This window comes from Micropterus dolomieu, linkage group LG17 (genome assembly GCF_021292245.1).
Source record: "Micropterus dolomieu isolate WLL.071019.BEF.003 ecotype Adirondacks linkage group LG17, ASM2129224v1, whole genome shotgun sequence".
Classification (NCBI taxonomy): Eukaryota; Metazoa; Chordata; class Actinopteri; order Centrarchiformes; family Centrarchidae; genus Micropterus; species Micropterus dolomieu.
This window is the reverse complement of record NC_060166.1, coordinates 27,630,573-27,652,603: the sequence shown is the minus strand read 5'-3', so window position 1 is coordinate 27,652,603 and position 22,031 is coordinate 27,630,573. Positions and strand designations below refer to the sequence as shown.

Below are 22,031 nucleotides of genomic sequence, written 5' to 3'. Positions count from 1 at the left end.
AAGTGCTCAAACGGAAACTAACATTCACACTCACTCATACACTGGCAGAATAGCCGCCAGGGGCAATTCGGGGTTCAGTATCTTGCCCAAGGACACTTCGACACGCAACCAGGGGGAGCCAGGGATTGAACCGCCGACCTTCCGATTAACGGCCAACCCGCTCTACCTCCTGAGCCACAGCCGCCCCATATGTTGTGTGTGTAGCATGAAGGAACTAAAATTTTCTATTTGTTATGCTGCGTTGTGCTGTATCAGGACTAATAAACTACCTTGTAGCTGTGGGTTTGAAAAAAAGATTCATTAAAAAAAATACTTGAGTGCAGATTGAGAAAATGGAGATTTGCAATGAGCATCTGTATATATTTGACACATTTACCATAAAAGGCACATTTGTAAACAAACACACATATATATACAATTTAAAAGAAGTTTTTTTATTTCATTCAAACACTTATTTTATATCATTCTTGATGATAAACTCCAGGTCATAATTTTGACATACCTTTGTGAGCTCTGCAGCTTGGACTAGTCGATTTTTGCTGCCTGCATACATCATCTGTTGCTCTGGCTTACATCCTGTTAAAATGAATTTGACATGCTCAAAAGGGATTCTCTAATGTGACCAGTCAAACATACCTCAACAAATCCAAATGCAACTTCAATCGCTTAAATACATTTAAATAAAGTGGAGACAAGAAGAGATCCCTATTAATTTGGCAGTTGGGATATTCTGATATGCAGAACAGAAGTTTAATCTAAGGAGAAAGATTAATTTTGATTTAAGATACTGTAACTACTCACCCATTGGACTGGAGAAAATGAAACACAGTGGGTAAGACACCCTCCCATCAGCATGGACATATTTGTAGCTGTAGACAATGAATGTGCACAACTGTCAAGGAAGTTCCACTTTTTAAAACACTGATTTTCTCATTGCAGCTTCAATAGAGGAATTTGCAAATATACTTTCAGTGTATTTGAGGATTTTGTTATATTCATATATATTGATTGTTATAATTATTCAGTCAGGATATCGGGGTTGCCGCTCTGGAAGTTCTTCTCTCAACTCATCCAGTGAGATGTTCTAAAAGACAAAGGTGAGTCTCAGTGACTTTTAATGCAGAAAGAAACAACAACTACAAAAAATAACCCATTACAAAATGTCACTTGCCTCATATTCCTCCTCAAGGATAACAAGTTGTTTCTCCATATCTATTTTCACTAAGAAATAAGAATGAATATTTAGGCTTTTGGTTCTGTTTTGTATTTTTATGGGATTTGTGTTAATCAAGTTTTAGAGTTAAATGTGTTAGAGTGGAGATATACAAGTAACTATAACATTCATCATTAGTATGTGATACTTGATACTTACTTAATATGGCCGCATTGTTGGTCTCTTTTCGGAATCTAAACTTTTTCAGTTTCTCTTTCAGACTTTCATCCACTTCACACACAACCAGGGAGCTTGACTGCAAAATAGGGTAAAAAAGCAAAAGAAAATCAAATTGTGTGATAAAATTAAATGGATTGGTCTACAGGCCAGAAATAGAAACAAAGCAAGAGACATTTGCTCGATTTGTTCAGATGTTGAGGTCTCTATCCACCTTGCATGAATGCATTAAACATTCATGACACTATTCTGACATATTGAGGGCAGGAAATGTTTTTGTTGCAACATGCAAGAATGTAGTTTCCTGTGCAAAAGAGCACGGGGGATGGTCGGCTTGTGTCGCAATGGCAAAGTAAAAAATATATATACACAAATGTGTAAGAATGACAAATGATCAAATCCAGTAAATTTTAACAGAAAAGCTAAATCTTTCAAGCAATTGCATCAGTTTCACCTACCATTCTCAAAGGATCCTTTTCTGTCTTCAGGGTGACACTGCCTTGCTGAAACAGTTTGGCTGACAGCTACTCTCAGACTGTCAAGATCCTCCTTAAGATGGCAAGGGGAGGGCTGACACACAGCTAGAGCATGCATCAGGGCTGGTTCCTCTTTTCAACGACAAAAGTATGCACCAGTATGCAAGCTCAGTAGAGTATGAAACGTTCTGACCATCTTTTAACGCATATGACAAACCTATGAATCTCAGTATGACAGAGGAGATTGTGATTCATTTTAATAGATCCACACTGAAGTTGAAGAAGATTAATTTTACCAAATCCTATCCATAACCAGTGTGACAACATTAGTAGGATTAGGGTTACTTTCACTTCCCATGAAAGTAAAATATAGGCTACTACTAAAATCAAAGTAAGCGTTATCCATGATTAAAGGTTCCTGTCGATGTATCACTCTATTGTTGTTTTCTGACTTCATATGTACAATATGTGGTCATTGTGCATCACATTATTAACGTAGATCAGATTGTCAGGCACTATTACTGTGCCGTTGCGTTTTGGGCCACTTCCCTGGAAGCTTCAAACTGAATGTTTCTCAAACCAAATCTCACTATATGACTGTCATGCTGAAAATAAAAAAACTAGAGGCACAGGTGTGTTTTCCAAGGTGAATACATTACATAACATTACATAGAAATCAGTTGGGGTCCAGTGTCTTGCTCAAGGTTACGTGCACAGGAGGGAAAAGGACTTGAACCACCAACCTTATGATTAAAATAGATGATCCTCCCTACCACCTGGGAATATTGTCAAATTAAAAGTGTAAACTATAATTGTATCTCACAGGACAAAAAAATGCTGTTATACTGTACTCAACAGGTGGAAACTTTAGGAAATATTGCAACTCCGGGAACACCCCAATCATGACATTTTAAACGAATCGATTAATTGGGAAAATAATCAAAAAATATTCAACAATGTAAAAAGAATTTGGTGCACTACAGCAGTATTTATTGAGTAGTAATAACGTCTCTGGTAGTAACAATCGGCCAAGTTACTCAGCACAGAAAACCTGATATGAAACGTTTCATACGAAGACTTATATCATAATATATGTAAATATACGACGAATTTTTTCCATATGACCATGCCCGTAGTGCCTACTTTTACTACAAAAAGGCATGTGTGCCAGGGTGGGAACTAGACTGTGGGCGGAACAAAACATTACGTGCCGACCGGGCGTATGACGTTGTACACACGTCTTACGTCAACTCAAAATCGAAGTAGATTTCTCCAGGCGTACTCTTTATTTTCTGCACTGCAATAAACATTTTGTACATACATTCTTTAACATGGTATGTTTGAAACCTAGGGAGCGTGCCGCTGTAAAGGAGCATCCTTAAGGAATACCTCGTATGGGATCGAAATCTACGCTTCTTTCAGCTAAGCTAACGTTATTGCATCTATTAGCAAAACTTGCTAGCTAAGACGCTAGCGCTAGCATTTAGCTGTACCTACCGTCGAGCTAGCTATGCATTAGCACTTTAGCCTAGCTCGCTAACCAGTGACAACTGACAAAGGTAAACAACAAACCTTTTGTGTTTATTGTAAATCGCAACTCACATAACTTTATCTAGTCAACTAGCTACAACCTGCTGTCGATTAAAAGTGACTGCGTTTTAACGTCCCTGTTTGCATCGCTAAGACTGAAGTAACGTTACGAAACGGAGAAAGGGTAAAGCAACAGTGTTCTGAAAAACAATACAAATACCGAATCTCTCATCACTGATTTTTGCCGACCAAGCTAGTGTTCAGGAAAACGAGGCTTTCTAAAGTACTGAATCACTATGAAGCAATTGTATAGAAAATGGTTCACTGTTTCGAACAATTTTATACATTCCCAAATGGCGACATCTGCTGGCCAAATCATTAGTATTGTATCCGTATGCATGGATTAAATCTGAGATTATGATGAAACAGTTAGGATACAAGTGGCTTCACCGCTTTCAGTGTTGTTATTTGGTTCAATAAAGCCAGTCACTTTTAAACAGAGTCTACAGCTATGATAAACACTGAGGCAGATTACCAAGAACACCCAGTATTCAAAACCAGCGCGACACTTCTCTGATGAGGCCGGTTTGTAGTGGTCACGTGGTTTTGGTGTTGTGAAGCAAGGCATCGAAACATCTTGCTGCGATACTCCTGCTTTGAAATGTCTATACTGTGTCGAATAGTCTGTCTCAAACGTCATAACTGAACCAAGCTAAATCTGAATCGAATGTTAGTCTGTTTCAACTTAATAAACCTCACAGGGATAATCACAACACCAGTCTGCTGATCAGATCTTATAGTCAGACACTCATTAGTTGTTTAATCAAAATTATAGCTCATAATGTTACAGGTGATAGCTGCAGTGTTGGCAGTTAGTTTTGGCATGTAACGTTACCCTAGCTGATTAGAGACCAGTTTTCTTCAGTAGGGATAACTAGTGTATTATGATTAGCTGTCGTTAATACAGGGCACTGATGGCAGCCCTTATTCCTTGGATAGCAGCCTATTTTGACATTGTACGTTAAGAATTACTCTGTGTTACTGATCTGGACTCTCATCTTTAGGATAATGTGTTTGACACACCTTTTGTGAATCGCTTGAAGTGATACTTTATTAGTCAAAGCTTATCTCAGGTAACACCCTTACAATCATATCTATATAAAATGTCAGGAATTGATTTGCAAGATTTGTTCTAAAACTCCAATTTGACGTAGTATTCCTTATCTCTGCCATCCTTTGCATATCATAAAAGTTTGAAGCAGTGTGTTTGTCATGAATAGGCTGTGTGTGCCATACTCTCTTATTTATATATTACATACCTTCAATGTTAATTCAGTTCGTACCTTACTGAAGCTGATGATCCATCTCCATCATTTAAGACAATCATGTCTCTTGGTTGCAGCCTAGGTTCAGAAGAATGTACATACTGTAAGAATGTACAGGAAGAACATATTCCAGTATTAAGTCTGAGGGAGGAATAGATGGACTTAATCTGCTGAAGCACTCATGTTTTCTCTTTGTCTGTTTCTTTATCTATAGGGCACGGATGATGTGATACTGAACATGCCAGAGTGAAAAAAAATATTTTCCTGTTTGTGTCATTACCAACTACTATTGACACACACTTTCAGCCTCACTTCTTAAGACATCTTCCCAATAATCCACACGGCGTCCCTGTCTGCAGTTCCTTCTGCACCATGTGAGGGCCCCTCGGTCCAGTCTGAGGGGATCCCAGGACTGTTACAAATACGACCCCGCTGTGCGGGGTGAGACTGATCCTGTCTGTGTCTGAGAGAACAGTCTTTCCCATACCCCCCTCCCCATCCACACATTCCTGTTCTCCTTACCGAGGAGACACGCCATGATGTTCCGAGACCAGGTAGGTATCCTCACAGATTGGTTCAAGGGCTGGAATGAGTGTGAACAGACGGTGGCACTGTTGTCCCTCCTGAAGAGGGTGTCCCGCACCCAGGCTCGCTTCTTACACATCTGCCTTGAACACTGGCTAGCAGACTGCACAGAGATCCACATCCTAGAAGCTGAGGCCAACAATGCAGGTAGCTGAGTTTGTTTTTGAGTTTTTATATAACACTATTGATTTTGTCTGATTGTGAAACACCATTAGTTCTATCTTTTCATAAAATTGATGAAGGCTTACATTAAACCAGTAATGAAAGATTAATTGCAAGTGGAATTGTCTGTTTGCCATTTGTCATTAGCAATTGTCAGCCAGTGGCATCAGGAGCCAAAGGAGAAAGTTGTGTCCTTGCTGCTGTCCCATCTGCCTCTGCTGCAGCCACGCAACAGCGAGGCCAAATGTGAGTACATGAAGCTGCTGCAGAAGGTGTTGAGTCACACTATTGAGAGTAGCCTGTTTGTGGAAGAAAGCAGACAGTTGCTGTCCTATGCACTCATCCACCCTGCCACCACACTGGATGACCGCACCTCTCTGGCCATGTGGCTAAACCACTTGGAGGAGCACCTATCTAGTGGCTATGCACCCAGGGCCCCATCTAGCCCCTACCACCCGCGCCAGGGCTCAGATGAATGGCCCAGCTCTGCTGAGGCTCTGGACCCTGGCCTCACCTGGCACGAAAAGCCCCCTTCATCCAGCACATCTCCAGCGGGTCAGAACGGACACATGCCTTTCCCAGGCGGGATGTCATCTCCCATCAACAGCAATAACGCGGGTAACGTTTGGCATTCTCCTCATTTCTGAAATTGGGTGAAAACATGAGGAAAATTGACAAATGAGACCATCGTAGACATATACCCCTTATTGTACCAAATGGTGTGCATTTTGTTAACGATCTTAGATTGTTAACAACTTTTTAATTTCTTTGAAAAGAATTCTAAAGAATTTCTGTTGTTCCTCATTTGTTTCCCTCACCAGGTCTAGGTGGGCAGATGCAGCCCAGCCCTCTGAAGAAGCCCATGTGCGTTATTCCTTCCAGTCTACAGGCTTGTGGCTCTGAGTGGGTTAGCCAGGATGATGCAGGGGGCCGGCAGAACTTATTTCCAACAGACCACGCACCCCTTTCACCCCAGAGCAGTGTAGCCTCCTCAGGCAGTGAGCAGACAGAAGAACAGGGCTCCAGTCGCAACACCTTCCAAGAGGATGGCAGTGGCATGAAAGGTCAGAGTTCATTATTGTAGCAGCATTTGGCTCTGGTAAAAGCCGTGCACAGCCAACAGCTGTGGTGATATAAGCCGAAATGTAACATTACTGTTTTTTTGTCCTTTGGTGTGTATTTGTTCTAGATGTTCCCGCATGGTTAAAGAGTCTACGCCTTCATAAATATGCATCACTTTTCTCGCAGATGACCTATGAGGAGATGATGATTCTCACAGAGCAGCACCTGGAGTCACAGGTTTTTAAGCCTCCCTTTGACATACACTGGGGCTGGGCTTTGATTATTCCACCCTCCTTATCAATTGTGAACATTACTGTCGTCAAACCTGATGATACATCAACTCTCAATGAGGCGTGAAATTAAGCAACGCACCCTACAGTTATATCGAGCCAGTCACACATACAAATGGTGCGATTTTGCCTCTGCCCCTTGGCTTTAATGTAACAAATGGTGATTAGGTTTGTTATTTAGTAACTGTATAAATTGCGTAGTGTTGCCACTAGAAATCACTTGTCTGCTTCTTGTGCCATCCTGTTGCTTTCTATTTGTCCTTTCTAGAACGTTACTAAAGGAGCACGGCATAAGATCGCCTTGAGTATCCAGAAACTGCGAGAGAGACAGAGTGTGCTCAAGTCTTTAGAAAAGGTAATTCAGAATGCTGATGTTCTTCTCATACTAAAGAAAACAGTTTTTTTCCAAATGAATTTTCACTTGTATCACAAATGCATTTGAATGTGTACTCCGTGATGTTCATGTGACACTTTCTTTAGTTCATTGAAGAATTTCCCATTTTGCTTGTTGGAACAGAAACAGACACAAAGCAGAGCCAGTAGAGATTGTGTCTTCCTCCCAAGATATTTCAATGGGGCAAATGTTTGCTGCCCCTTAGCCTCAAAACCAGGGCCCGTATTCATAAAAAATCTTAATGCAAAGAGTAGCTCCTAGTGACAAAATTCTAAGAAAATTCTTAGAAATGTGGGCGTTTACTCTTACAATTGCAGAAAAAATCCTAGTAAAGAAAAAAGTAATTCAGAAAGCATCTTAACCCTTAAAAGAGGTCCTAAGGTCAAAATTGTTAGGAGCACGGACGAGGACTTTTTAGAGGCTTAAGAGTTTCCTTAGTAGAGGAGAAAATGGCAGAAAGACAAAGAGGGAGAAGAAATGTGTTGCAGACAATGGATGACAGTGAGTTAATCAGACGCTATAGATTAGATCGTGCAGGGATCATGTTTGTGACTGATCTTATTAGAGACGCGCTAACATCTCCGACACAGCGCAGGAATGCCATAGCGGCAGAAATGAAAGTAATCACTACATTACGATATTTGGCAACTGGGAAAATGCAGCAATCCAGCAGTGATGATTTGGGTCTGTCACAACCTTCTGTAAGCAGAGTGATCACACAAACAATTACAGCACTTTCAGAACCTCTTATTGTGTCACAGTTCATTTCGTTTCCACTGGACATTCCCACCTTGCAGGCTCAAAAAACTGCATTTATGAATATAGCAGGCTTCCCTGGTGTGCACAAGCAGGGGGGATGAACTGTTCCCACGTCTGCTTCTTGCCCTGTGCTGTGACACCCGGCCCGAATTTTCCTTTTTGAATGGCCTTGTGTTCATCCACTAACTGGGCTAACGGTAAACACTGTTCATCTGTCCAGTTGGGCTTTCTCGCCCTTCTTGGTTTTGATTCCATGTTTGATACATTAAAACCAACATTCAAAGCACCACTTAAATAGACATGCCAGCAATCAGTGTAATTGGAAAGAGTGGAACAATTTATATCATTCTAAGCCAATCAAATACCTTATAGGAAATTAACAGCATGGTAAATAAAAAAAACAGGATTTATATACACATATATAGTGTGTGTGTGTGTGTGTGTGTGTGTGTGTGTGTGTGAGAGAATGGTCAAATAGGAAATATTACGCATGTAATTTCCAAAGTGTAGGCTTAGAATAGAACCTATACTTAAAATCACTCTTTTTTTTCCTTCTTGGACAACCAACCAATCAGTCTTCAAAAGATTGTGTCATACGTAGCAACGGGGTCAACCCTGCCTCCTCACTAAGATGAAAGTTTTTGTCTTTTTCTTGTTCAGAGTTGCTCTCAGATCAGTCCCTGATCGCTCTTAAGCTAAGACTCCTACGTAAAAGTTTTTAAGCTAAATTAAGAGTTTTCTGAGAGGATCCTTAGAATCTTTATGAATACGGGCCCAGATCTATAGTTGGATATCTTTCTCTCTACTCACAACATCCCTCTTAAACCGAAAGCATACCTCTGAATAGGGATGCAACGATTATAGATTTTGTTGGTATGATTATCGTCAGAGGAATAATCACAGTTTCACCATTATCACAATTATTATGCATTAATTAATTTAACAACACTAGTAATTACTTAAGTTGATTTTTAATATTTAATTACATTAACAATTATACGTCTATAATATTTAAGTATTATTATTAATATAAGACGAATATTGACTTTATTTATGCCCCAGGTGAAATTGTTATTAATAAGAGGAATAAACTGAACTGTTATTGTCATCAACTCTCATCCATACATATAGGTTTTAGTGAAGGTGATTGAGAAATTGAGAACATCTCTTGTGCAGTGTTATTAATAACTGAAATGCACGTAATTGGTAGTCCTGGAAGTTTATAAGCTCCTGGTGTTATGTTAGTGTTTTACACCTTGCATATTGGCATACAAAGCCTAATATTTTGCCAACACAGACAGGAGGAGGCAACAGGATGTAACGTTAAATGTTCAGTTACTGACTGTCTTGAGAGGACTATGGTCAGCGCAAAAGTTTAAGTACTTTGACCGCGGTGAGCTCATGGTGCTGCTGTTGCGGTGAGTCTGAAAGGTTACATGCTGCTTTTTTTATTTTACTTTGCGCCGAACGCCCAACTTTCACCACTACGCAATCGATTGTAAGTGACACATTTATATTTAATTCCCTACCAGCTTGCCACGTTATTTAACTCAATTATTATGAATTACCTTTACTTGGGCGTGCAAAGCTGGGTGGTGATCCTGCATGTGCTGCATCAAATTTGATGTAGGTATTCGCTCCTTTAGTAGCAACCTTTTAACGGCAAGTTTTTGAATAGGTGATACGTCAGTAACGCCCTGGTCAGTATTGGTGTACCCGAAATTCTCCCACACTGCCGACTTCTGCCGTTTTTTTTTTTTTCTTTTGGTGGAAATAAAGCTTCACAGTTTAGTGCCCTCTGCTTTAGTTAAGCCAGTGTACACTAGTAGCCTAGCCTCCATATCTCTGATAATCACGGCAATTTAAGCAGATGTACTGCTTGTGTAACTTTTTGTTTTCATTTTGTGCAAGTTGCAACAGTTCCTTTACCTACAACAGAAACACTTGGTGTAGTGCAGTCTTTACGATTAATTAACTGTGATGTTTTAAAGCGCGGTTATTAGTGATATCCGGTAATCGCTACATCCCTACCTCTGAATCGCGTATACATATACGCATGTGAAACTGATGTTGTCATTTCATTGCAGGATATTTTGGAAGGGGGAAACCTGCGAAACGCCCTCCAAGAGATGCAACAAATCATCATCACACCCATCAAGGCCTACAGCCCACCCAGTGCAGCACAGACTGCCTCGGACACCGCCACCGCCCCGGACACAGCCACCTCCTCTACAGAAGCCACAAAAACAGGAGCAGACAAAGAGCCGGCCTCAGAGGGTTTCCAGTCCCACAACCCACCTCCCTGTGATGGAGACTCATCAGCCACACCCATCTCAGACGGCGACATTGCTGGACAGTTCACCCGAGTCATGGGTAAAGGTAAGAGAGATGTTTTTCCCAGCTTGAATTATAATTACAGCCGTATTTTCAATTTACCATTCATCAGCCATAATCCTTGAGAGGGTTGTTTTATCTCGACTACAGATCTATCTTGATAACAGTGATTTTCTTGAACAATTCCAATCCAGCTTTCGACCAAAGCATAGCACAGAAACTGGCCTGGTTAAGATCACCAATGACCTCTGCAGCCGATTCCGGTCTACTCTCTATTAGGGTTGCTCAGTTATATCAAAAATCGTAATAAGCAGTGTTTGCCCTGGTTGAAGAAAAGGGAAAGGGTGCGCTGGATTTATAACATAAGATAAAACGAGTGTCATGGCGAAACAGCATGCGGCACAATAATCGATTAAGTTCTTTTTATAATCGTTGGAAGCCAAAATTGAAATTGTTATTAAAAATTTGTTCAATAGAACAGCCCGACTCTCTATCCTCATCCTCCTGGATCTCACTGCAGCCTTTGAAACCAAATCCCATAAGCTCCTCATTGACCGTCTTGCTAGCATTTGAGTTGGGGGTTCAGCATGGAGTACTACAAGAGCCACTTCTGTTTATTATTTTCTACCCTTTCTTTCTCCAGTCATATAAACAATGTCTCTCAGATAGCCTTTTTTCCATCTGCGAAACATCTCGCAATGACTACATCAATGCGATCCTGGCAGGCATCCCCCAATAAACCAACTCATCCAGAACTCTGCAGCATGGATTGTTACACACTCACAGTCCACGGAATATGTCCCTCCACAGCTGATTCAATTACACTGGCTCCCTGTGCCACAACAAATTAACTTCAAAATGTTATTATTAACATTTAAAGCTCTTCACAATCTATCCCTTGCTTATTTCAAAAACCTCCTTCAGACTTAAACTCCCTCTCGCTCTTTACGGTCTTCCACAGTAAGTCTACTGGCACTGCCAGCTGTCAGCCTTAACACAATGTGTTACCTTCTCCTATGCTGCACCCAAACTGAAAAGTGCTCTTAAAAGCCATCTTTTTAAACTAGCTTTCTCACTTTAACAGCATCTACTGCATCTTGTTCTATACTGCAATATCGTTTTTTATTTTATTTCGATTGTTGGTGTTTTCTTATTGTTTTCTCATTGGTGGTATGTCAGTCTTTCCCACATAAAGACATTACTTGGACGGACGGCCTAGGTATATTAATGTCCGCCAAAGTATATTTGGCCACCCATTTGAGCATTTTGCAGAGAAACAGAGAGAGATGTTATCTGGTATTACGTTACATGACGCTGAAATTGTCGATATTTTACAAGCACGGACAAGGTAAAGCAGCAGTGCAGATGTCATGCTATGAAAAAAAATTGTGGGTGGAAAATCCAAAAGACTATCTCTCTGTCTTTTATGCAACTTTATGAAACATACTGCTGATGCAGAGAGACAGCAGAGAAGACACATACAGGGAGAGAGGAACAGAAAGAGGCATGGCAAGCCAGTGTGTTTGCTGTAAGAGACCAGAGATGTGGGTGTGTGAGTGTGGGGAAAAGAGAACTGAAGGGAAAAGAAAGGTGAGCAGATTCAAGTAGTGAGTAAATACTAACATAAGGTGGAGAATGAAGTATAATTCAAATGGTGAAATAGCCCCTCATCGCACATACACACGAGCACACACACACACACTCCACCACAGTTACACTCTCCTTCTACACTGTATGTTTTCTTATTGCTGCTTGTTGTTTTTTGTTACGGATCTTATATGATGTAAAGTCACGTCGAGTTTCATGAAAGACGTCATCAAATAAAATCTATAGTTAGGGCCTGAACATGAAACATGCGAGGACCCTATTGAAATTATAAGTATTATTCTTCCTTTCTTTCGTTTTCCCATTTGAATCACACTTTTCTAATGTACCTGAAAACTCACCAAACTTTGCACACACATCAGGCGTGGTGAAAAATTATGTATTTTAAGGGTCTCACATATGGGTGTGGCAAAATGGCTCCATAGCGCCACCTACAAAATTTGAAAAAATTAGACCCCGTTCAACCTACAGGCACAAAATGATTTGGGGACATGTATCATATCAGGAAACACATTAAAGCCCATGCACCTGAAGCATGCAAAACCCATTTTTCACTGTTCACACCATTTGCCTACTTTAACGAACTGCTCCTAGGGAATTAATTGGATCAGCTTCAATTTTCTACTGTGCATTCTAAAGGCATTGATGATGAAAACTTGTGCTATCTGTGAGTTTTCAAAGATCAACTGCGACGCAGCTGCGTCATGGCCCGACAGGCGTCAGGCCGCGAGGGCCCACCCAACGCTGCTTGCATCTTTAATTATTATTAAATCTATATCTGCAGATGTACCTCAGATCCGAAATTTCTTAATGGACATGAATGTATAAACCCTGGCTGTTTTGTTGTTTCAGTGTGCACCCAGCTGCTGGTGTCAAGGCCAGATGAGGAGAATATCAGCTGTTACCTTCAGCTCATTGAGAAATGTCTGATACATGAGGTGAGAACCTGAAGATTAAGTTTTTTCTTTTGCTGAATGAGTTTCAGTCATTTGTGTGCATGGATTTTGTGTAAGCGCACCTAATGTCAGATTTATTGCAGAAATATTAAATTATGTAAATACCATATAGATAAATTTGCATTAAATGTTAGTGATAGAGAAAGTTGTAATCATCTATAGATTTTCCTCTTGAAATGAAGAATAAAACGAGCTCTTTCCTTTAAAAATAACAAATTCCAGGTGCGTGTGCTGAAGCCCTTTCAACTCTGTTTGAAAATCGGATGCCTTTTTTCTTTTGCGGTATGTTCTCTGTGTCAGGCTTTTACGGAAACTCATAAGAAAAGGCTGGTCTCCTGGAAGCAGCAGGTCCTCAAACTGCTCCGCCTGTTCCCTCGGAAAGCTATGCTGGACATGCCTGTGTACCGACAGAAAGGGTAAGACTCTGCTGGCCCTCTTTTACCTTTGATCTCCCTATTTAGCAGGGGAGATGTCACACCAGCTCAATGTTACCTTCTTCATGCACTTATCCCTACTGTCTAACTTTTACTTTGATTCTCTTTCCCCCTCCCTTATTTCTCTCTCTTCCTCATTCAAATAATACCTACAATTTCATATGAAGAAGCTTCAGAAGTTGAACATGCAGTTCTCTTAACTCTCATTGATTTTTATTTGTTTTTCTTACTCCAGCTGGACCTATGGGTCCAACTCCCTCCCCACAGCAGGCTCTGTGAGTGGAGGTGTAGCACGGCGAGGCCAAAGGCAGTTCCAGATGACGCCTCGTGGACTACCAGCTGGGCGCATGGGTCTTCTGAGTCCCGGCGGGATTGGAGGAGCTTCTCCACGCCACACACTCACTAGTCCTGCGCTGGCAGGCCAGGGTAGACAAGTCAGTATTCCTGTCACTGAATGAGCATTTTACCAGCAGTTTGGGTCACGTGTAGCTTGCTTTAAATTGTGATGGATCATATTTATCGATCATGTCTATTTTTTTCTTTTGGTGCATAAATCTAACGACATAGGTTAAAGTATTTATTTAGGGTATCTGAAACTGACTTCATATTTTTAGTGCAGTTTGTGTTTTTGAGTCTTTCTTCAATATCTCTATTTGTTATGTCTGAAGCTACTGACCCACCTAATGACATGCCCAAGGAGTCTAATACACTTTGTAAAGATTTTTTCTGAAAGGAAAACATGAGACTTTGGCAGTTTAATCAGTACTCACAAGACAGTACAAGGGGTTAGGCATCACATTCTGATATGAATTGATCATTATCATAGCTTGAAGAGTTTCTGTTTAATGGCTTCACTGAAAGATAAGCAAACCATGCCAACCTCCTATGATGAGTGGCATTTGCGTAATGAGAACTTGTTTCCCTCTATAGAACCTGTGGTTTGCCAACCCTGGGGGCAGTAACAGCATGCCAAGTCAGAGTCGCAGCTCTGTGCAGCGGACCCACTCACTCCCTGTCCACACTTCCCCGCAAACCATGCTCATGTTCCAGCAGCAAGGTATTGTATGAGGTCAAGCCTCTTTTATTCTCCATGGGTTCACGTGGGTGTATGCACTCACCTTTTAGTCTATCACTGTTCTTGTTTACATTTTGATATTTGTCAGTTATGCTTCACTTCATCTTCTGTTTACATTTTACCACACTAGTGTCAAGTAATTTACTTTTTTTTTATATACACCCCAGTATCACACATCGCAAATTTGCCTCAAGGAGCTTTACAGTCTGTACAGCAGATGACACGCTGTTATCCTTAGACCCCTTGATTCAGATAAGGAAAAACTATGTGTTTCTTATCTAGAGCTCCTCAAGGGAAAAAAAATCAAGCTTACTTGGAAATGGTTAATGGAATAGAGATTATTTGGAATTGGCAGATTTGACTCTCTTGTTAGTGGGTTTTGCGGGCAACACAAGCTACATTATAAAAAAGGCCATTTGGTCAGATGCCAAAATAGAGAACTGCTCTACCTCTGTGCCAAGGACAAAATAACAAGACAAGACGTAGCGGCATGTTGCAGTAAACAATCTGTCACCTCGTACAATATACATAACCTTTTAGTTCCCTTGTCTCCTGTGCCAGATGCCACACGAGTATTGCAAATTCATCTGTAATGGTCCTGTCATTTTCCAACAGAGTCATCATAGGACGTTTCCATAACATAGCATTCTGTGTGAAAGCCAAAAACTCATAACTTAAACAAATGTATGAACCCAGCAGCAATTACAGTTTCCTCGACTACAGCTAGGGGCTCGTGCTGTTGTTACGTTCCAAATTATATACAAAAACAACAATAATACAGTATTTCTATAAACCATCATTCATAACAGAAGACTGGATATACAAGATGTATTGTATTTTAAAAGAAATAATTGCTTAAATGTTAGACACCTTTAATGTCAAACTAAAAACCGGAGACCTTCACAAGACCATAGACAGTGCCTCCTAACTCATTGTGCATTAGGTGATTTCAGTGTGTGGACATTGTTACTGAACTGTTGAGCTTTTTCAGTTAATGCTCTGCTGTTCAAATTTTCCCTCTTAATGTAGTAAGAGCTAGCGGTGGGGGAAAACAATGGTGTATTCTAACCACAGGACTGCCACTGATGGTTTATTGCACCTTTCTCCGTAAACCACCAGTTACTTGAACTGACGAGCTTTCGAGGTTTCCATCATAAGCCATCACTACACATGATTTAATAAAAACAATGTCACATTTTCTAAGTTTACTGTAACAGATCATAGTAAAACAAGGAATCAGATATACATGTACAAAGTGGGCAAACAGATAAGAGACTGGAAGGAGTTCACTTGGATAGTCTTTGGTAACTCCTTCTCTGTTCTATTAAAATATGTGTCTTGCAATAAAGAGACCAATCAAGAGTGTATTCTTCTGGGCATTCCAAATGATCCAATTTAAAGCCATCTAGCTCGTTACTGCACAGTCTTGCAGCTAAGTACAAAGATCAGTTAAAGGTCAAACTGAACACCCAATTGGCCAATCCCTTGCCTGTGTACTAAAGATTCACTTTTAAGCTCTGCTCTGTACCTCCTCATACGTGTATTATTCTTTATTGTGTCTGCATCCACTTGAAACAGATTGGAGTTTACAACTGACATCAGAATAAATCTCAAGAGCATCTTGAGTGACCACGTGTGATCACATTCTGGTTTGTGAGCAAGTGAAATCTAAACTGTGACTGATGCTAAACATAAAAGACAAACTTTGTTTTAGCCATTCAACTAGGGAAGAGGACTGCAGAGGCGACCTGGCACCTTACCTCAGTGAAAAGGGTCTCACCCACTTACATGTTCAGACAGACTACATTTACATCCAATAGCGTCATGTCACAATGGCTCGAGTTTGATCGTACCTAGCACGCCATTTATTTTAAGGAAATGTGTGAACAGCCAGTAAAGTATTTGTGATGAAAATGTTGTGGGAAATAAGGCGGTCTTATAGATGTGCTTGCTTTGCATACATGCAGTAGTTTGGTTCAGCATAAAGGTTACCAAAAGCATTATCAATTAACATAAAGAAAAATGTTTTATTGAAATAGTTTTAAGATTTAGATTTTCCCCAGTGAGTCTAGCAAACCTATAGGTATATCATTTCTTTACTGGGGTCTAATTTTTTGTAGTTTTGACAGTGATTTGTACCTCTTATGATAATATTATGAAGCTGCACCAATGCTGGTATACATACTTTACAATAGATTCCATTACAACAAGCAACACAAATGACCACATGATGAAAATAGTGCTAATCGCCAAATCATATTTTCATTATCATCGCAATAAACACATTGCAAAAGGCTGCCCGCGGGGCTACAGACCGTATTATCACGCTGCAGCCTCTGTCCTGCTCACTGTTGGCTTACACACACACATACACACAGCAGCCAGCAGATCAGAGAGGCTGTGGTGTAGACAGTGTAGTGAAAGTGAAGTTAAGATAACTCCAAGAAGGCGATATTTTAATCTGCTCTGTCCACAGTCTCTCATCCTCTATGTTTTACACTAGCACAGCACGCTGGCATGGCTAACAGTGAATTGTTACAAGTAAAACTAAATGTTCCCTTCATGTGGTCTAATTGTTTAGATTAGTTTGCCACGTACCTGAAAATTTGGCACATTCTGATAAACCTATCTGCTGGCTGAGACTGCTCTCTCTACCAGCAGTAATATTACTTGCAGGCAGTGACAAACAGCAGCAGCAAGAAGAAGGACAGAGGAGAGGAGGATAGACTGATATGGACTGATGTCTGAGTTCTTCATTCATTCTTAACATCACTCAGTGTACTGATGTCTGGAATATAATTTATTTTGTTGACATTTTAGATTTGTTTCCACTAAGATATCATTGAGTGTATATAGGGAAATTTAATGTTGCTGCTCTATTTAGTTACATTTAAAATATTCAATTCTAATCCTGTAGTGAATTTAAAATCAACCAGGCAGCTAAAATGCACCCTTCAATATTTATTTATCACAAGTCATATGGTCATCAATGTGTTATCGCACATCACAGACTTTCCTCATGTCGTCCAGGCCTAGATTAAACTGTTTCAAACCAATTCCACCTTCACCCATTTTTTTTCATTCAAAATGAAGATGCACATACCTTAAAGTCCATTGTAATGCTGGACTGTGTTGTAAAACTGTTTGTGTGCACAGCTGTTCAGTTTCATTGGTCAAAGTTTAAACAGGAAGTAACTGTAAACTCTACTAGACATTACCAACAGACAGTTTGGATAATCAACTCTGTTGGCTTCAGTTGGTCCTTATTAGCGGCAGATTCAACATGTTGAATCTTGTTTTGTTTGGTTTAACTACTTTAACTATGCATTTAGTATCAGTCACCTGGTTTGTAGATTATTATTAGGTCAAAGAATTATCTGAACATTACATTAACATGATAGCAGGTATTCGTCAGCACAACTAAACAGGGTATCTTTTAGGTGGTTAAACTATATGAAGCATAGTCATGTCCTGATGATGGCAACTGTTCTTTTGTAAGTAAAATTGGCCAGTTAATTATCTTTAGACATTATGTATTTAGAGAGAAATACACATGCTTTTTAAAATTTAGAGCATGAAAGAATTTGACTTTATTGCAGTCCTGACAGTAATCTAAATCGTAATATTCCTGTGGACTGAAACTGTTTCTTACTAATTCCCTCAGAATGCCAAGTTCCAGGTGCTGACCTGGAGATCAACCCCACGCTGGAGTCACTGTGCCTCAGTATGACAGAGCATGCCTTAGGGGGTAAGTGTCCTCAGCAGCCCGCTACTAAATAGGCCACAGGCTGGTAAACCTCACAAACCTACCAACAAGACAACACATTATATATTATAACTCTGCAATGAGAAAAGGGATTTTATTAACAGTTTGTGTCTATCAGGGAAAGCATTACATACTAATTTGTTCACACACAACTTCCCCTTTGCAAACATAATTCATGTATTATGTATGTATGTATTTCTGTATTAAAATTATATAACATGTAAATTATACACAAACATGAGTCAAGTTACAGTCTGGTTCCTCTTGCGTAAAGAGAAAGGCACATACCTCTGTGCATCGTATGTTGTACTTTTGCATGAATTTGCATGATCATGTCATACAAGTTTAAGACTCAGTAGCTCTGTAAGATTTTACTGACTGATAAGTTACTGGTGTCTTTTTGTGTTCAGTCTGAAAGAATGTTTGGCTCACTTTCTGGAGGTGTAAAAGATCAAATAGCAGGAAAATACACATTGGTATTTATCTACAGATTGCTGTTTAAACTAAATTTGTATTTAAATTTAAAATTATATAATAATTAATAGTAATGAATAATTATATGAAAATAATAAAGAAATTACATCAAAGATCATCCTCTCTTTAGTTGACGTACACAGCAATGGCAGATGAACAAATGCATATTTTGGAGAAAGTAGTTCCAAAGCAATTGTGAGGACGTTGTTTATATTCATTCAGCAGTGACGTGTGTCTTCCCAACTTGTGGAAGGAGCTGCTGCTTATCCAGAAATGTATCTAATAAATATAAGAAATGCAAAGTCCAGTGGTTGACGTGCCATAAAAATGCATGAAAAGCATGCAATTAATGTAAAAATTCATGGGCACATGAAGAGGCATCAATATCTTTTAATGCCTGTGGAAAGGAGAAGAAGCAGTAGAACGCTCAAACTGTGAACTGAATTGTGAATGGTGCAGTGTATTTTATGACTGTATATGTCTTGAAACATATTTATTTCCAATCTCCTCCTCAGATGGAACAGACCGGACATCAACAATATGAAAAGAAGAAAGGAAAAAAACACTTCATTTGAGGCCTGTTAAGTTCCTCATCACCCAGCACAACGATATACGTATGCTTAAGAAAACCAGGCAAAGCAGTCACTACAAAATGACAAAAAAACTGTGTATATGTTCTCTAATATTTTTGTACTTTATTATATACAACTAAGTTTATTAAAAATGGAATACAGATGATTATTATATTGCAAGACAGAGGAAAAAAACACAAAACTGCTCCATGTCACCTGCAGGACTGTGACATGATGTGCAGAGGCTCAGTTTGCCGTGGTCTGAGCGAAAAATGGTGGATTGGTGCTGTCTTAAGGGTTCAGCCCTATGAGTTACTTTTCTTTTCCTCCTGCCTCGGAGCAAGGCTTCTTTCCAGAACACATCCCCAGCACCACATAAGATTAGTAGATTCAAAAAATTTCCAGCCAGAAGTAAGGCACTTTTATTAAAAATTTCTCTGATATTAGCCTCCAAACTGTAACTGGCCCTGCGATACACTCACTTGTAGACAGGTGTTTGATATACAGAAACCAATACACTTCCTGGCCACCCTAATTGTTCTGCATTCAGTGCTAGTGAGGGCTTGTGTTGGTTGAAACATAGACAGCTTTCTTTGGTTCTTTTGATCCTCTCTAGACAACATGTTTGTGCAGGAAACGGGAGGACCAAAAGGATTTAGGAAATGCTTGTAATTCAACTGTAGGCTTATTCTTTGTCTTGGTTGTTTTCCCTGAACACATAATCAAAGTGACTGTCCTCCTCTAAACTTCTACAAAGCCAAAGAGAAGGGTTGTGCGATTGTTAATTTGAGAAGGATATTTGGAGTGAAATGTAACAGAATGGTATAATTGTTTTTAAAGAACAGCAGTTTGAAGACTTCATGCCAGCTGCAATTTGTCTCTGTTATTTTATGCCCTACTACATAAATGATGATGAATCTCATTTTGTGCCGAGGAATCCCCAGAGGAGTGAATAAGGGCTGGTGGGGTTTGTACTGTGCGAGAGCTGATTTGATATTGAATTGATAAAAGGAAGGAGGGTAGAGTGTTTTCAATTTACACTCTAATGCTGGGTGAGAAAACTAAATGAAACCCATCTCAGCCCTCCGCCCCCCATATGATTGGCTCGGGAAAATGAAGCTTGATCTTGTAATAAATGCTCCGGATCGCAGCGTCTCACCCTCGCAGTGCCCTCTTCCTCAAATGGCCAACGTGATGATTTGATGAATCATACTTTTCAAGGTGCTTGACGATGTCCATATTTTCTGGTTGTGTCTCAGTGTGTTTCAGTCTCAGAACCCTAACATTATCATGTGGTATCAGTGTTGAATCAAAAACTGTCTTATACGGCCTCTGTCTTTGAATGTGGCAGAGCGGAGGTGCATGTGTGTGTAATATGGTCTTAACTTTTGGATCACTTTTGGTTGCATCATAAGGCAGGGATAACCATTCACATTTTATTTCAGCAGAGTCATAGGAGGTCTGTCTAGTAAAAGATGGTTATTTACAGATATGTTTTCCAATTGTATTTTTTACTCTCCCTTGATATTGATAACTTATGCTTATTTTCTATAATCGCATGTTTTGCCACACTAATACAGCACTGTTGTAGATAGAGAATGTGGTGGTTGATGGTGCCCAGTCACCAACAGCTAGAGAGCAGAAATCTTGCAACTAATGTTGTATGTTTATATCGCCTAAATGTCACTGTTTACATCTCTCTGGGATAACGCCCAATTCATGTTATGTGATGTCATGAATTCTCCATTGTCTCATTATGTAACACATTAAAGATCTGACGTCTTCTCGCACATGAGCTGGCTGGGTAGAGCCTGAAAACAAAAGTCATCTACCCTAGTAATCCATGGACTCTGTCTGAGTCTCAGTAGATTTACAGTGATAACTGTATGAGGCATGTAACGCCTGCTTCTCTGGTCATGCAGTGAAGAGAGAGAATAGCTTTTCCTGGCCTTGTGAGTGAACTGTTGGCTGTCATGTCCTGATAAACTGTTAATGTGGTGCCTGAAATGCACAGCTCCAGCATCCTCAATATGTTGATTTAATGGTCTTGAGTAGTATTCTAGTCATGGATTTCTTCAGAGCAGGCTCTTGGATAGATCTGACTTACTAAATGCATCACACTCATGCTTGTGAAAAAGGATGTCTGCTAGTTAACAATGCTGACAATTTTAAGACTTGGCTATCTCATTTTTAACTATTCACTATACTGTATATCATATTGTGTTTTGTTACAAATGGCTCAGATTATCCTTTTCATGGCCTCTGTAGCTTTGTACAACCCACATATTACTGCAAATAGACACAGGTACAATGCAGCAGATTTCAAGTGTCTGTGCATAATGAAGATGCAGCAGGGGATGACGATGCTTATCTGAGACAAAAATTATGTGATTATGAGTAAACTGAACACTAATAATAGGCCAAGGAATATGTTTACTCCATGTTTACATTCCAGTGATGCATGAAATGATTTGGGAAATACACTTCATAAGTTCAGCCAGGTGTATTTTCACATACCAAGCATCCACAAGGAGGTACAGAGCCTGTGTCATATGGAGACTTACCAAGTGGTCTCGAGGTCATGTTCATGTCCCTGCCAGGCTTAATTATTGAATTAATGCAGCCAGCTAGAGGCTACATTGATTATATTTGTCTTGTACAATTTATATTTAATTCTGATGACTCCCGTGACATTTTCTAATATTTTATGAACGTTTTGCATCCCATGCTTACTCTACTTTTTTACGGTCACTTGTGTGTGAATGGTATGAAGTGCAGCATCCGTCGGATCATTGAGAGTCCAAATAAAGAGGTTCATTTCTTATGCAACTTCACTTGTGGT

The 22,031-nt window shown here is 39.8% G+C and overlaps 2 protein-coding genes across 2 annotated transcripts in view; one reads left to right on the top strand and one right to left on the bottom strand.

The window, feature by feature from the left end:
* Window positions 1-2,032, bottom strand: part of gmfg (glia maturation factor, gamma) — a 3,046-nt gene extending 1,014 nt beyond the window's left edge. Inside the window, exons 1-6 of the mRNA XM_046073223.1 lie at window positions 1,849-2,032; window positions 1,373-1,469; window positions 1,172-1,221; window positions 1,035-1,084; window positions 802-884; window positions 503-576 (exon numbers count right to left, since the gene is read on the bottom strand). Of these exons, the coding sequence (XP_045929179.1) occupies window positions 503-576; window positions 802-884; window positions 1,035-1,084; window positions 1,172-1,221; window positions 1,373-1,469; window positions 1,849-1,851 (357 nt within the window). The 5' untranslated portion in view covers window positions 1,852-2,032. The remainder of the gene's footprint in view (window positions 1-502; window positions 577-801; window positions 885-1,034; window positions 1,085-1,171; window positions 1,222-1,372; window positions 1,470-1,848) is intronic.
* Window positions 2,033-3,101: 1,069 nt separating this feature from the next.
* Window positions 3,102-22,018, top strand: LOC123985584 (protein Smaug homolog 2). Its single transcript, XM_046073220.1, has 13 exons — window positions 3,102-3,425; window positions 4,936-5,453; window positions 5,616-6,086; window positions 6,290-6,532; window positions 6,658-6,767; window positions 7,089-7,175; window positions 10,061-10,352; window positions 12,765-12,850; window positions 13,169-13,284; window positions 13,538-13,736; window positions 14,233-14,359; window positions 18,042-18,125; window positions 19,133-22,018. The coding sequence occupies exons 2-13, from the start codon at window positions 5,258-5,260 to the stop codon at window positions 19,159-19,161; spliced, it is 2,040 nt and encodes a 679-aa protein (XP_045929176.1). The 5' UTR covers window positions 3,102-3,425; window positions 4,936-5,257; the 3' UTR covers window positions 19,162-22,018.
* The last annotated feature ends 13 nt before the right edge of the window (window positions 22,019-22,031 follow it).